The following is a 16,882-nucleotide window of genomic DNA, read 5'->3' as shown; positions in this document are numbered from 1 at the left end:
AGCGACCTCGGCAGCAAGGGGGGGGGTGTGAGTGTATTTGGAGCAGGGGGGCGAGATCAGGTCTCATCACAGAAAGGTGTGATAACAGAAACATACGGTGCTTTACACAGCTGCCCTCTGACCACATACAGTACGGACACCAGGGACAGCGGACGTTCCCGGCTGTCGAACGCAGCTCGGGAGTTTTCTTTCCTCTTTTCCTCTCAACTATTTTTCCTGACAAAACAAGGGCATCGCAGCAAACCGAGATAATATTTTACAAGTTCACTGTGGACTTTGGTCGGCCGAAGTTTAAGTAGGCTTTTACGGAGACTCGATGATCTCGCGGTGAGACTGTCACCTCGCTGTCGTTGAAAGGTTGACGAACGGGAGGAGTGCCTTGGCGAGGGTCCGCTGGATTTCAGGATTGTTCAGGAAAAGATTGCCTTAAGTTAAAAAGATTTCTCCTCGCTACGGAATCGGCGCGAGGGAGGGAGGGAGGGAGGGGGAGACGCGGGAGAAAGAGGGTCGGGGGGGGGGTGAGTTTTCCAGTCCTTCGTGGGACGAGAACGACGAAAATAAAGCAAACAATCTTTCAGCATGTTTACTTGGAACGTGACGCAGACAACATTTATGTCTCTCACAGCCTCTTCTTGAAGAGTTACTTTACTTTTTGGATGGATCTATTTTTCTGTAAAAAAAAAAAAAAAAAAGGTTGTAAAGGTAGTTGCCAGCTTCAGTAGAAAAAAGGTGCAAACATGGAGACCTTCAAACAAGGAATTAGAGAACCGTCAAAAGGTTTAGCCTTTTATGTAGCTTCCCTTTAACCGAAGTCATCGCTTTGTAAAACACATAAAGCATGCATTTGAGCAGAGAAAGACCAGACCATTTTTTTTCCCGAAAGATTTTGAATGTCATCGAAAAAGAGAAAGCCAAGCAAGAGAAGCCAAAGCATGAGTTTGCATTTACAGTAGTACTTTCACTCCACTTCACTGGAAACATTTCTCGTATTGGGCTTTTTAAGATAAAAGCTCCCAATACCCAGTTCAATGTTTACTAATTTAATCTTTCACAGATAAAGTGAGCATTTTCTTGACCTCCCATGCTTTGCCGGTTGGCAACTACCTTGGTTACTAGTGTGAGCTCAACATTAGTCATGTATATTGAATTGAATATATTTTGAGAGGCAGTAATCGAGTATTGCCCGTTTGTATCTACATGTATGATTTTTTTTTTTTTTCCACATCAAGTTGTCGATTTACAATATCAAAAATGTGTTTGGTAAGCGTGTCCACTTTTTATTTTTTATTGTATAAGATTATTTTTCTAACTTTTTTCATCCATAGATTTTGTTCTGTGTTTTTATCCGTTTTCTGGATAGTTATAGGGCTGCCATTCACATACTTAGTACTATTGTCACTTCTTGTATTTATCAAAAATAAGGAGCAACACTTCCTTTCTTTCTTTCTTTCTTTCTTTCTTTCTTTCTTTCTTTCTTTCTACGGCTCTCTAAGCCTTTCTGCATTTTCATCAACTGTGTATTTATAACATGTACTGTTTATAGGAGATTTGTATATGGAAAAATTTATAAATGTACTCTAACTAATGACAGCTATGATATTGTGAACGAAAAACAGTATGGTGTATGATATTACTCCATGGACTTTAAAAAAAAAAAAAGCAAAAAAAAAAAAAGCAGCATATTTAACTCGACTGCACTGTTTCAAGTTGCCCTAAAGTGAAGCATTACATGGCACTGCAATTGACTTTCTTCAGTGAAAAATCACTTTGTTGCCTAATCGACACATTTTCCTCTTGTGCATGGGTGATATGCACTTACCTTTCGACTGTGACGACATCCAAAAAAAAAAAAAAGAAAAAAAAAGAGGTTTAGAGGCCGTTTTATGTAGCTAGCTGAGTTTTTCCTCGGCGGGAAAAGAAGAGAAGGTGACACGGGTGTTAAGGAAGCGGGAAGTTTCGGATGGGGAAACATCGGCCGGTCATTTTAAAAATCTCTTTCTGAGCATGTGTTGCACTATCACGTTTGACTTTCCGTAACATCGGTGTCTCCTTCTTCTCTCTTCCTGCTTGAATTCAAGTGATCTGACACTACTAGTAAATCAAATTACATTCAACTTAACCCCCCATCTGCTTTGTTCTAAACACCCGATTAAAGACGACTATCATGTTTCTTTTATGTTGATATCATTTTATAAACTTGTAAAATTTGACGTTGAGTTGATATTTTTTTCATGTCTAACTAAACATTCCACTTGTTAATCGTTTAATTTGGCTTAACTTTTTTTTTTTTTTTTTTTTTTTTATTATTAAGATGAATTTGAGGATTTTTTGTAGAAACTTTTAATACTACTCTTTCTTTTTTTGCCGTCTGCTCGCGCCAACTTTAACTCTTTGCATGGTTTGTGAGTCAGCATGCCTGCTTGTCTATGTAACAAAAATGTATTTGCACAATAGAAGAAGAACACTGGAGGGCTTAAAAAGAAAAAACCTCCCCTGTGGCGCCTCAGAGTGCCGGTCCGGGGACGGTTTTCTTCCTCTCTGGTGTGCAAACAATTCAAAAGACTTTGTCCAAATGAGTCCAAGGAGACACATTTGATATTGTTCTTATTGAATATCGTTTCCAATAAGTGATTTTAACATGATTCAGCACTTATGACATGTATGGACTGTGTTTGAGAGAAACGTGCTCTGCCAAACCTCTGCTACATTCACACCATAAGAGACTCTCCCAAAGAATGTTCCTCTTTCAAAGATTTTTAAACAGGCGCGATCGCGGTAGAGAAACGACGGATATTGGTTGAGAAAAGGTTTGGAAAAAGGGCATCGCCGTTTGATTGTCATACCCACCACCTCGGCCAGTTCTATATATAACCACTGTGGCTCAAGAGCAAATCTTGGTTTACATGTAAATGGGGAAAAAAAGTTATTTTTTGTTTGTTGTTTGTCTCTCTATTGATGAAAAATGTTATCTTTCTTTGGGACCTACGCTTTGAACATTTCATCTCTGACATCATCTATAAAATATATTTCTGAAAAATACAAGTGTCTTTGGTTGTGTCATTTGCTTTTACACGTAAAAAGCTATCCACGGGGGTCAAACAAGGTGAAGATTGAGTGCTATTTCAGGCATTTTCCACATCAATAGGCAGGAATTGATTTTTTTGATGAGCTGTCTGGATGAAATCAATTCACCAGATGCACTCACAGTTAACGGAGATCCTCTTATCATTTGTAAAGTATGTGCCTGAAAATCTGAGGAAATGTGGGGATGTTTCAGGTTTTATCACTTTGTGAGTTGATTACTCAAAGTCCATGTTAGCGTAGTGTCAATAATCAGTAGTGCTGGTTGTAGTGGAATTCCTGATGACCAGACAGCAGTTTAACCTTTATATCGCCTGTTTTTTAAGTGATATCTTCAGTATTCTTCAGGTTTTCTGACCTGTACTGGTTCTCAAGGACAGCAAATTAGCTGCCCGGCACATGACAGCAATGATGTTAGAAAGTATGTAACGAGAGTGAAGGAGACAGGTCTCTGGTTTGAGGGACATACGAGGGGCATGGAGTCTCAGCTGACTTCTCTCTGAGTGGAAAATTTAATTACAAGGCGCAATATCACAAGTGTGCAAATGCAAGCTATCAGGTGACCTCCTCAAATGAAAAATGAGAAAGCATCCAGCTGCAAGAAAAGAAGGAAAATGTGTTTTCTTGCATGTGACAAACATACATGACTGAAAGAGTGTAGTGTAACTATAAGGCTGCAGCTAACAGTTGTTTTAATTATTGATTCATGATTATGATTATCATTTTCTCAATTAATCATTTGTTTTTTGTTAGAAGATGCTGAAAAATTCCAATTATGACTTCCCAAAGCCCAAGTTGAAATATTCAAACAGCTTGTTTTGTCTGAAACTCAAACATATTCAGTTTATTTTCATAAAACAGGAAGAAAACCACCAGAAATTCTCATTTGAGAGGCTGGACACTGACTTTTGGAGCATTCTTTATTTAGAAAAATACTTATAAATTGCAATATTGAAGAGAAATAAGGAATATTGCCCCATGTTATCACATATATGGGGGTCATAAGAATAAAATATTTTGACAATATAACAAAAGGCTAGAATTAATGAATAAATAAAGAAATGTATCAGTTTAAAAAGGAAGGCCAATGTATTTCTGTTTCTCCAGCTATCAATAATAGCTGTATAATGAGTGATTAGTAATAATATGTAATAAAAATGATTAGTTTTGAGGGTTTGACAAGTCAAAATCCCTCTTGATGATCACGTTCATATACGGTAAAATGCTCCTATAATATAATATTATAATAAAAATGTAATAATCAGGACAAAAGTCTGGTAACCTTTGAGTGATGTGTGTTAAATAAACAACAGAGCAGGATAATAAGTGTACATGTGTCACTGGACTACTACACTGTCCAATGAGGGGAGGGCACTTCCCTTTAACCATGCAAACACTGATGTGATATTTCCTCTCTGCCGACGGTCCCCAGTGCTGCACCAGTGCAATGCTAAGGCTGCAACATTAGCAAGCTAATTTTTCCCCATTTTCACAACCCTACCGTATTTCTTTTCACTCTTCCTTTTTTCCCCCTTTTCTTGAGCAAACTGCATCGCTGTTTTGGTCATGCCTAACATCGTGCTGTTTAGTGGGAGCTCTCACCACGACTTGTCCCAGAAAGTGGCTGATCGGCTGGGACTGGAGCTGGGCAAAGTGATTACGAAGAAATTCAGCAACCAGGAGACGTGGTGAGTAGATTTATCATCTTTACATGACGCTTATTCTTCTGTAGCGGTTTGACATTTGCACGCTTTTGCATATTTTTGCAAGGGATAGCTGTTGAGCCTCGGTGTCCCATGTGGGAAGGTTAGCTTGAAGCTAACAATAGTTTACTATTGAGCGGGCAGCGCTGTAACGTCTCCACGTGACTAGTTAGCCACATGTAAACACACACAGGCTAGCGAGCTAACGCCTGTGCGTCCTTTATCGGACACCGCTTTTCTGGCCGTGTTGCTAGTGAATTATTTTGGCTAAGTGTTATTCATGAGTGCACCTGCCGAGTGTGTTTAACCATTAAAATAAAATAAGCTTGACAAGAGGAGAGCAGTTGTGAAATTACGTAATGTTACAGGTTATTTTGTTGGCTGCGTATCGCGCTGGCTTGCTACGTCTGTTTCGTTTCTCGTGTAACGGTGATTACGGAGGTGTCAGGCCAAATTTTATACGTGTCGTAAAGTTTTCCCCCCAATTCATTCAACTTGAGTCTAAACTACGTGGAATAACCCTTTATATGAGAATGGGCGGTTGTTTGGTTTATAGCCCTGTTAAAATGTTTACCTTGAGCTAGAAAGCTGCTAATTTCGTCGTTGGAACAGATTGTTACGGGTATACAAAATTTGTCATGACACCTTAGTGCGTTTAGCTAGCGAGATGTTACTGTTGTAGCTAAATCACTAAATTCTGTCGATATGATTGCAAATTAGTTAGAGGTATTGCCACACATGATTAAACACAGTGGTACAGGGATGCTTGTTGTCCAATTTCTACCGAAAAGTATAACATTATGCAGGTAATGAGCGTGTCCGATAATGGATCCCTGCTAACCTGCTGTTTTTAGAGCAGAGATTCACGTTAGCAGGCAAACATAACATGTGGTTGTCTGCGGTTACAACCATCTGACAGTGACAGGGTTAGATGGTCAACCAACAGAGAGTAGCTAAATACCAAATATTGTCTCTAAACTGAGTGGGTAACTTGCAGCAGTTAAATAAGAATAAAGTAGCTCTCACTACTGCCAGGAAAGTTAGTTAACTCTCCAGTGGTTAAATCACATGCATTTAATCTGTGCTAATTTTCCAAAGCAGCCACCACTAGTTTAATCAGTGTCTGCACGCTTGCAGTAAAGCCTTGTTTAATATTAGCATTGCAAAGGACTTTTTTAGTACTTTTACTGCCTCTGTTGCCTCCTGGCCTTGAACAGTTAGTTGTAAACTGTTTGAACCCTTCTGCATGCTGACCTTTTGGCTTCATACTGGCCTGTTTGCTTGACCTGAACTTATTCTTTTACACTGCAGCCTTAAATTCAGTATATATTTCAAAGTTTCCTGGGATCATTCACCTTTTTAAAGCAATTCCTCTAAGTGCATTTTCATTCTCTAACGATGCACCAAATGAATGTGTTCTGTGATCCCGTGGCTCAGTGTGCGTTGCATTAACATTGTCAGAGTTGGATTTCATTCCCGCTGGGGTCACTCAGTGTACAGTAATGCACTCTGGATAAAAGCTTTCATGCTTCCACCGAGCGGCATGTGTTGTTTTGTAATCTTTCCCTTGCATGAAAAAAAAAAACAAAGTCGGGCCTCGTAAAGGTGTCTTGACCCTTTTATCCTTTTTTTATAAGAGCCTCTCTGCTGATGATGTTTCCACTCACAACTCTAAAATCCAGGGAAAACTCTGATTATCTGTGCTGAGGTTTCTCTCAAGGGAACTCAGCTGTTTGGATGACACAAAGTGCAAAACAAAGATTATTTTTCTCATGCTTGCTGACGAGCAGGGAGGTGAGAACAGCACACTGATCGCAGCTCTTCTCACAGCTCCCACACGCCGGTTTTGCAAGTTCACTCGCATAGTTCAAGGACTGAAGTAATGGGAGTAAATCTCCGGGAGTAAAATGCAATGCCTGTTTGTCCAAATAAAGATTTAATTGACACTGACTTGCTTGGTGTCCAGAATATAATGGCTCTGGTGTGCGGCAGTGATCCAGATGGACCCAAAATGGAGAGGAGGGTATTTAAGAGTAAACAAAGCCCACTTGGGGAAATAGAACCCAGATTGAGCTCTTCTGTTTTGTGTTTGTATGGCAAAAGTCATCTTTTTGTCACCTTGACTGCCGTTTAATTTAAGCATTTGTGGCAGGAAATGTTTTGCTCGAGATGACGGTGACTGTCCATCCATAACGCCTGAACATACAGTTTGCACAAGGGCACTTTGTTACACTCTGTTGTTGTTGTTGTTGTTGTTAGAATCTTGAAAAATTAATCCAAGCAATGAATTGATTATTAACTAATCTTTGCAAACTAGAGCTGCAACCTCAAATGTTTCTCTAAACCATTTCTGTCATAGTAAACTTTTTATTGGCTCCCTTCTTGACTCATCAGGAAGCTTATCAGGAAATGTGAAGAAGAAGAAGAAGTATTTGTGGTTACAGGCAGACTGTCTGACTGAGCTTTATACAGTATCTAACGCTATCTGTGCTGATATGACTGATGTTAGGCCCGAGTATCAAATCTCAATACTCGTTGGAGGCCGACCAAAATGTGTCTGAAACACAAACTGTCAAGAAACAAAAGCTGGCATCCAGTATCTGCTTTAGATAAGCACATTTGTCTGTTTGTTTGAACAGAGTTACTCATTTAAATTATAATTCTGCCAATTTTAGACTGTTTAGGCTGTTTTATTCAGCCAAAGTTCTTGTACAACTGCTTGTGTTTTAAGCCTTATCATTTGAGAACTCTGGCTTCTTTTGTTAAATACATTTTTTTTAAAAAAAGGTTTTGTAGGAAAGTCTTCTAGTTGTAATGTAATTGTAATAGAGCTGAAACAATAAGCTGATTAATAGGTAACTATTTAGAGTTTTCCAAGCAAAAATGCAAAATATTTGTCGGTTCAAGCTTCTCAAATGTAACTATGTTCATGGGCTTTAGACTGTTGGTCGGACAAAACCAGACCTTTTTGAATAAAGATGCACCGATCAAGAATCAGGTGGTTTTCAGCTAGATGGCGGTGACCAGCCGATCAGTCTCAAATCCGATTCTGTGCTGGTCAAATTTACACGCAGGTGCACAGGCATAGACAGTAACGTCACAGCCACATACACACACACACACACACACTCACTAAAATTAAATATGAACTGCAGCAGACTCGCCATCAACTGGTAACGTTACAGCACGTCTGCTGCAGTTTTTAACTGGTTTAAACATTAATTTACCTGTTTTATTCAATGGCAACATGTCGCATACCGTCATCACAACCACCAACAGGCAGGGCTCAGACAGCGTCCTGAACATGGGCTACACCTGGGTCTGCTAGGGATGGGAGTTGGCCCATCCCCAAAATAGCCTGTGTATATATATATAACACAGAGTTTACACACCCAGACGTGTGCAGCTGTTTACACCCACCTGAAACCAGGTAATTTTACCTTTTTTAAGGAAAAGTCTGCTGCTGTTTTTGTTTATATTATATTTAATTTAACCTCTTACTCATTATCTGACACACTGACATGAATCCTGCTGTGTGTTTTCAATCTGTAATTTGAATTAATACAGCTGATAAATATTATTAATCTAGATATGATGACCAAAAAAAAACTGTACACCTGTTGAGTGCTACAAATCACTATGAAAATGAGGAGTTGATATTTGCTATGTAAGTAAGATGCTTTTTGATCCAAATACTGTGTTCGTGTTCTATGTTTTATATGGACAGTGTTTATTACAAACATACAGTTGATTTTTCCATTAAAGGAAAGTTACAAAAATGTTCATGTATTCTATCAATTGTAATTCTTAGAAAGTCAAAATCAGAAATTGCGATCGGTGCATCTCTACTTTTGAAGAGTCATCTTTGACTTGGGATGTTTTTCACTATTTTTCCCGAAATTTTATCAACAAAACAAATAATTAAGCATGAAAATAGCAGTTAGTTGCAGCCCTACATAGCTGTAAAGCCTTTTCTCTGGTCAGAGCTTTACAAGCGTGTTACACTACAAGTCTGAACAATGTGAGCTGCACAGTTTATTTATAGAGAGATTTTATATGATTTCTAACTGCTGGCCTCTCATAAGGAAAAAAAAAAAGCCTTGTGACTGTCTGTGCTGGCCCAACTCTCACCCTTAAAAACTGTACATGTTCAGTCCGATCACATGACTTGAGGCCAGCGGTGTTGATCATGTCCCACGGATGGAATGTTTCACACACACATGACGCATGCTTCGGCGTCAGTATCTCCGGCGGGTCGACGGTGTGTGTGTGTGTGCGCCTGGCACTTCTTACCTCAAACATCCTGCGATGAGCGAGCAGAGGGACTCGGCCTGAACTTGTTTTTGTATCATTCGAGGCTCCTCTGACTCGTACAGGTTCTGTCTTTGTCTAGGCCGAGCGGGTGAACACTCACTGCTCATGAATGTAACGTGGGAGATTGATAACGGACTGTGTGGCGTTATAATGTGGAAATGATTATTGCAAAATGTAAATGCTGCTGTCTAGAGGGCAAGGAAGGTCAACAATTTGTCATGACTTGTTAATAAAAAATACTTAATGAAGTTGTCTCATCCCTGTGGACACTTTCAGTCTTATATCTAACCCCGAGGCTCTCATATTCCTTTAATAACATTGTTTTTTTGTTTTTTTTCCTCGAACAGTGTTGAAATCGGGGAGAGCGTACGCGGCGAGGATGTGTACATCGTCCAGAGCGGTTGCGGCGAAATCAACGACAACCTCATGGAGCTGCTAATCATGATCAACGCTTGCAAGATCGCCTCCTCGTCCCGCGTCACCGCCGTCATCCCTTGCTTCCCCTACGCCCGGCAGGACAAGAAGGACAAGGTAGACGCACGAAATACAACACCGGATATTTTAGAGTCATATTTAACTATTCTAATCTGCACACAGGGTTGCTGTCAATTGTATCTTTCTGTTTCACATCTTTCATAACCGCTACTATGCTTATTTATAAAGCCACTATAACTAGAATACACTGAATGACTCAATTTGATCACACCCACTCAAACTTTGACCTTTTTATGGTAAAGAAAATGAGAATATGATGATAAAACACATTGTATTAGTCAGAGTATTATCTTAGAAGCACCTTAAGTTACTTGGAAATACTGTTATAATTCTCTTATCTACTGGGCTGTCATTTCAAACGTCTGTGTATTGTTGCTTCCTCCTTCGTCTTCCTCTGACGAAAACTTCCAAGAACTCATAAAGGAGGCGGAACAAGTCACTGGACCTTGTAATAAATGCTGAACGTCATTATTTTCCCCCCTCTAGCACTGCAGGTTGACATGTTAAGTCATTTTGCGGAGACGTATTAATGAGAAACCTCACATGACTACACAACAACACAGCAGGTTAAAAGCAGCCGTGAAGCTTTTCAGGTCGAAGTGTTTGTAACGTGAGCCGTCGGCCGCTCTCGGAAAATCTGGAATTGACACATCAGGCTTTTCAGCAGGCCGATAAACTGGTTCACCTGCTTATCTTGTAAATCATTATCTCGTGTTGCCTCAGTCGTTAATGTAACTACAGCAGCACATCAAGTCCACATGAAGCAACAAGAGAAGCACAGTTTTCAAGCAGTTAGCACCTGGTCAGAAAGTTGTTTTCCTCTCCTGTTTGTCCTCTTTTAAGCGCCAGTTTTTCCAATATGTTCCAAAAACAATGTCTCATTTTACTCACATGAAGGTCAAAGCTCTGCAAACACTTTGATTAAAAGAAGATAAAGATTTCAATTTGTAAAACATGCAGCTTGCAAGCTTTGTTCCCGCTCTCCTCCTGTATACATTTTATTCCAATTCACATGTAAATAAACAAAATGCCTTTTTAAATTGTTTTATTGAAATGCCACTTAAGTTGTTCACGCTCAGACATCAAAACTTAACTTGAGCCTACATCGGAGGTTAATCATTGCTTATAAAAGATTATCCTCTTTTCCAAACCTACTGTTTATATCTCAGTAGCAAAGCATGAAGAAGACTAAACAAAATGGGAGATTTAACTGTCACCTCACATATATTATGCACAGAACTCTGACACTTGGAATTTAACGCAGATTAATTAATTGAATGCAAATTTCTTTATCATCTTGTCTACAATCTTTTCAATGTCTGCGTGCTCACACAAACGCAGCTCCGCCATCATCCCCGAGTGTTTTGTCAACACGTCTGCAGCCCGATGCCTGACGTGTATATCCGCACCACGTTGGCTTTGCTTCCCCGCCGTACATGCAGTTTACAGAACAAGCCCACGGCGGCGGCAGCAGGGCCTAGACTTCATCCTGCGTCTCCAACAACAACAGGCTGCACCTTGAGAATGAAAAACACTCACAACAAAAGCCCCCGTCCACATGCGTTGATGTGGGAGGCACTTATTAAATTTGACCTGATAGTAAGGTGACAGGAAGAGGATGTTTCAGTACCTTCATAATTCTTTCAGAAATAATAAAGCCACTTCTTGCCATCAGGCTGCAAAAAACACTTGATGTCAAACACGGAAGATCTAAAGCGGCTGAGAGCTGAAATAATCCCCGAGATGAAAGTTTACATAAAACGATTTTGACAGCAGCGGATTTCCAACACTGCTTAGAAAGAAAAAGACAACCTTCCAGTGTTTTTAATTTTTTTTTCTTACTCACTCACCTCAAGCGACTCTGTCTTGATGCTTGTCCCAGAGTCGAGCACCCATATCAGCTAAGCTGGTGGCAAACATGTTGTCTGTGGCTGGCGCCGATCACATCATCACCATGGACCTCCACGCCTCACAAATCCAGGTTAGTGTGAAGGTTCTTACATGGATCAAGTGCTGTTACTGTTTCTTTGTTTCATGCAAAGCAATAAGTATTAATGTTAGCAAATGTTATTCAGACATTAAAACATGTAAGATGGACACATTTCTGTCAGGGAAGACACAAGATAACACATCGGATGAGCCGATGCAGCAGACAAACAGTAAAAGTAACCAAGGTTTAACTTTCATTTGCGCAGAAACTGATATGAAGCTGAAAGGAACATGTACATCATGCTCTAGATAAAGTAACATTCAGCTTAATATATTTATATCCTTGGCCTTAAGTCTCCTGCTAAATTTATGATTATTTTTGTAATCTGCTGATTATTTTCTCAAATAATAGATTCATTGTTTTGTCTATAAAAAAAAGTCTTGTTTTGTCGGCTCAACGGTCCAAAAGATTTTCAGTTTACTGTCATGTATGAAACAAAAGCTTCAAATAATCACATTTAAGAAGCTGCAACCAGCAATTGTGGGGCTTTTTTGCTCATAAATTACAACAAATACTTATCGGATTATTTGCTGGTTAACCTTCTAATCGATTAATCAACATGTTGTTGCAGCTTTATACCCAGCAGTTATCTTGTACCATGAGTCAGTCATTGTATTTGTACTTTAAATTGCAGTTGTGCAGTTAGACTTGCAAAGTGAAAAGGTAAACGTATGTCACCTCAGTGGTTGAATGTCACTAACGCTGTCTGTATTGTACTGGTATGGTTACTGGGTGCATCCATGTGTTGTTTTCCATGAATTAAAACAAGGATCTTTGCTCTGTTTTTTTTTTTTTTAAAGGGCTTTTTCGACATCGCTGTAGACAACCTATACGCAGAGCCTGCTGTTCTTCAGTGGATCAGAGAAAACATTCCAGAGTGGAAAAACGGTATCATCGTGTCTCCGGATGCAGGTGGAGCAAAACGGTAAGATAACAGGGACTCTGAGTTAAAGGCCACTACATACTTAACTGACGTCTTACATACAGAAATCCGAATAACTTGCGTTAAATCTGGCCGGTTTGCAGACTTAACCATTTTTAAGACAAGGTACGGTGTATAAATACAATAAAAGTGTGGTAATCAACTTGTTAAACGTACTAATGTGTACTTCTTCTTCTTCTCCCCTGTCCAGCGTGACGTCCATTGCAGACCGTCTGAACGTAGACTTTGCTCTCATCCACAAAGAGAGGAAGAAGGCCAACGAGGTGGACCGCATGGTGCTGGTTGGTGACGTCAAGGACCGGGTGGCCATTTTGGTGGATGACATGGCCGACACCTGCGGCACCATTTGCCACGCTGCCGACAAGTCAGTATCCTAATAGTCATATTTATTCTGTCTGTCAGTCAATATGTTGAATCTCTAAAGTGCGACGGAGAAACTGAAACTGGATTCAAGGATGTGGTGACTCCATTATATTGATATTAAACTGATACGGTGCCAATTCAAGTGTTGCAACACACGTTTGTGTAACACCTTTGAGCCATTAAATGAATCACCTCATCATGAAAACCTCAAAGACTTGTGAAGGTAGAAGTAGATTAAATTAAACCTTTCTTCACTTGGCCTCTAGGCTGATCGATGCCGGAGCAGTAAAAGTCTACGCCATCCTCACGCACGGCATTTTCTCCGGTCCAGCCATCTCTCGTATCAACAACGCCCCGTTTGAGGCTGTGGTGGTAACCAACACCATCCCACAGGAAGAGAAAATGAAGGCGTGCCCGAAAATACAGGTGCACATTAACACACAAACACACTCAGATTCTGCCCATGACTGTATGGCATTAGCCTTCTGAACGTAATGCTTCGTTTCATCAATGATTAATCCGCTGGTTATTTTCTTGATATATTGATTCATCGTTTGTCTATGAAATGTCAGATAATAAAGAAAAATGCCCTTTATCATTTCTTACAGACCATGGTAACATCTTCAAATGACTTGTTTTGTCCAAAGGAGTCCAAAATCCAAATAAATGTAGTTTATTATCATGTATGACACAGAAAAGCTACAAATCCTAACATCAAAAAAAGCTGCAACTAGCAAATACTTTATATTTTTTCTTTAAAAAAACTAAAATAGTTGATAAATTTTCTGTTGATCAACTATTCAATTAATCGACTAACTGTTGCAGCTCTACCTCAAATATTTCAAAATGTACTCTACAATATAGCTGTGTGTTTGCTTAGTTTACCCGCAGACACATAAATGACATCTAATCTTGTATAGAGTACACATTGTCACAACTTCTGTGGCCAATAACATGTGATCCGAAATCAAACTCTTGTGCGTCAATAGTTGCACAATAGTAAAAGATAAACTGTAAGTTAAACTGATTGAACATGGTCAAACATACACACATGGGTATTTGTAGTTTGTCTCGAATAATCAATTATATTCTCAAGCCTGCTGTACAGTTGTGGTCAAAAGTCAATGTACACTTGTGAGGAAAATGTATGTCATGGCAGTCTTGAGTTTCCAATGATTTCTACAACTCTTATTTTTATGTGTTTTGAGTGTTGTCAAAAAAACATTAATGCATTTTGGTTCCTTTATAAATTCATTATAGGTCTTCTGGAAATATAATAATCAGCTGGGTCAGAAATAAACACACAGCAACTTGAATTATCTATTTTGGTGGATGTAAAATGTTGTGTCAGTCAAATTTCCTTTGCGGCATTGGCCTTTTGACATCCTGTGAGTGATTATGGTTGCCTACAGCTGCTGACTTCTCTGAGCCCATTTGAATAGGGCTCGTTTGATACACTCATCAGCCACAAACGCTACAATGGGAAAGTCTAAGGAGCTCAGCACGGATCTGAAAAAGCGGATTATTGACTTGAACAAGTCAGGGAAATCACTTGGAACCATTTCAAAGCAGCTACAGGTCCCAAGATCAAGAAAACGGAAGCTATCACCTGCTGTGGAGAGAGAATTAGTCAGGAGGGTCAAGAGTCAACCAAGAACCACCTAAAAACAGCTCTGCAATGAATTAGAAGCTGTTGGAACACAAATGTCAGTGTCCATAGTCAAGCATGTGTGGCCAAGAGGCTACAGTGCAAGAAGGAAGCCCTTGTTCCAGAAGCAGCACCTTAAGGCGCGACTGAAGTTTGCTGCTGATCACATGGACAAAGAAAAGGCCTTCTGGGGGAAAGTCCTGTTGTCAGATGAAACAAAAATTGAGCTATTTGTCCTCAATGACCAAAAATATGTTTGGAGAAGAAAATGCGAGGCCTTTAACCGCAAAAACACCATACCCACTGTTGGTGGTAGTATTATGCTCTAGGGCTGTTTGCTGCTAGTGGAAGTGGTGCTTTCCAGAAAGTAAACGGGAGAATGAAAAAGGAGGATTACCTCCAAATTCTTAAGGAAAACTTAAAATCATCAGCCAGAAGGTCGGGTCTTAGACACAGTCGGGTGTTCCACAGGACAGTGACCCCAAACACACATCAAAGGTGGTAAATGAATGGCTAGAATAAAGGTTTTAGAACAGCCTTCCCAAAGTCCTGACTTAATCTCCATCAAGAACACGTGGACTTGACAAGAATTGAGTCCATGTCAGAAAGCCAACGAATTTAGTTGAAATGCACCAATTCTGTCAAGAGGAGTGGTCAAAGATTTAACCAGAAGCTTGTGGATGGCAACCAAAAGCACCTAATTGAAGTGACAATGACTAAGGGACATTTAACCAAATATTAGCATTACTGTATGTTAATTTTTGACTCAGCAGATTTGGTCACATTTGCACAAGACCCATAATAAATTCATAAAAGAACCAAAATGCACAAATGTGTGTTTGGTTTTTTTTGTGACAAAGAAGTATGTGGTCCTGCCATGACATACATGTTCTTCACAAGTGTATCTAAACTTTTGACCATAACTGTATGTACAATTAAATTGAAAGTAGTAATGATGACAATAGTGACATCAAGTGGTTTAACTATTCATTTCTACATGGTAGAAACTACAGTATGTAGTCAGGTCAAATGCAACTCCCCTTTAATAACATTAAAATTAAAATATTTGTGGTCACATCTGATCTTCCGTATTTGTGGTGTAAAAAGTTGCGCTTCCTCTTGGTTTCCTCACATGCCGGACTTGTTTTTCTCCCCTAGGTCATCGACATCTCCATGATCCTGGCGGAGGCGATCAGGAGAACCCACAACGGCGAGTCAGTGTCCTACCTCTTCAGCCACGTACCCTTGTAAAAAAACGAGAGAGGGGGTGGCCCTCTTCCCCCTCCTCTGTCAGGCCTCGTCGGCTGCCACTTTTGGCCACACATCCTCCAGAAAGGCTGGAAAGGACCGAGTGTTGTTTTTTTTTTTTTTTTGGCCAAACCACATGACTTTTTAAAGGTCATTGCCCACACATTGTCTTTGACATTCTCACCCAGGAGACAGAGCGAAATATCACTTCCTTCTCTGAAGACCAAGTTTGTATTTATGAGTATCTTTTTTTTTTTTCCCGTTTATTATTTTCTCTTGTTTCAGTTGCAGTTTTGCCAACCTTGAACCCTAGAGGCATGGCCTTCACTTTAACCAAAGGGTCCATTATGTATTATTTGTACCTCATATTGACTTCACTTTAAATGAAGCATTCCACAATGTCATGTGATTTGAAAAATTTTGGCCCTTTCTGCTTCACAAAGAAATGAAAAGTTAAAGGCATACTATGTAGGATTTGTCAGTTGCTGTTTGTAAACACAGCATTCAAAGTTGGCCCCTCCTCCCTGGCACAATGACACCAGAGCGAGAGAGAGAGAGCAGAAGCGGTCACCCAAGGTAGGGTGAATGAAGAGAGGGAGCTCAAAGTACTCAATCAAATAAAAAAATAAAATTTTTGATCGTTTCATGACGGTTACATTCTAGAGCACAAATAAACACGCCCACACCTCCGCACAACCCTGCAGGTAGGTGCCGGATTTTGCGCAGTGCATGTTTCATCTTGTCTGCTGTGGCCTCTCTGCTCTGTGCGCGCATGCGCGCGTGTGTGTAGCTCAGCCCCGCCCTCAGTCAAACAGACACAGACCTGTTCTCTTCATACATCCATGACACAGACAGAGAGCAGAGGTGAGAGACAGAAATCACACCCTGCACACTGTTATTGGCTGGTGGGGGCTACACACCCCCTAACACCCAGAAGCATTCAAAACACAACAAAATAATAAGAAAATGCAGGCAGATGGCAGGTTTCTGCAGATAACACACACTAGTGGGTCGTAAGTGATGATAGAGAGCGATTATTTTTGTATGACTCTATACAATGTTTTTTAGGAAAATCCTGCATAATATGCCTTTAAAAT

General features: G+C 39.9%; 2 protein-coding genes across 2 annotated transcripts in view; both read left to right on the top strand.

Annotated features, from left to right (window-relative positions):
* LOC121891932 (nectin-2-like) overlaps nucleotides 1–16,882 on the top strand; it is a 933,424-nt gene that overhangs the window by 725,271 nt on the left and 191,271 nt on the right. The gene's annotated exons all lie outside the window — the stretch shown is intronic.
* Nucleotides 4,471–15,919, top strand: LOC121891958 (ribose-phosphate pyrophosphokinase 2). Its single transcript, XM_042404679.1, has 7 exons — nucleotides 4,471–4,769; nucleotides 9,446–9,629; nucleotides 11,476–11,574; nucleotides 12,384–12,508; nucleotides 12,717–12,890; nucleotides 13,156–13,315; nucleotides 15,696–15,919. The coding sequence occupies exons 1-7, from the start codon at nucleotides 4,648–4,650 to the stop codon at nucleotides 15,786–15,788; spliced, it is 957 nt and encodes a 318-aa protein (XP_042260613.1). The 5' UTR covers nucleotides 4,471–4,647; the 3' UTR covers nucleotides 15,789–15,919.

The sequence above is a fragment of the Thunnus maccoyii genome, chromosome 24 (genome assembly GCF_910596095.1).
Source record: "Thunnus maccoyii chromosome 24, fThuMac1.1, whole genome shotgun sequence".
Taxonomy (NCBI): Eukaryota; Metazoa; Chordata; class Actinopteri; order Scombriformes; family Scombridae; genus Thunnus; species Thunnus maccoyii.
This window is presented reverse-complemented; position numbering and strand designations above follow the sequence as displayed.

Bases quoted from the DNA above. Each gene is read 5' to 3' on its own strand.
- LOC121891958 (XM_042404679.1), top strand. From the start codon at position 4,648: ATGCCTAACATCGTGCTGTTTAGTGGGAGCTCTCACCACGACTTGTCC. The intron at 4,770-9,445 runs GTGAGTAGATTT...TTCCTCGAACAG, and splicing joins TTCAGCAACCAGGAGACGTG to TGTTGAAATCGGGGAGAGCG. The intron at 13,316-15,695 runs GTGCACATTAAC...TTTCTCCCCTAG, and splicing joins AGGCGTGCCCGAAAATACAG to GTCATCGACATCTCCATGAT.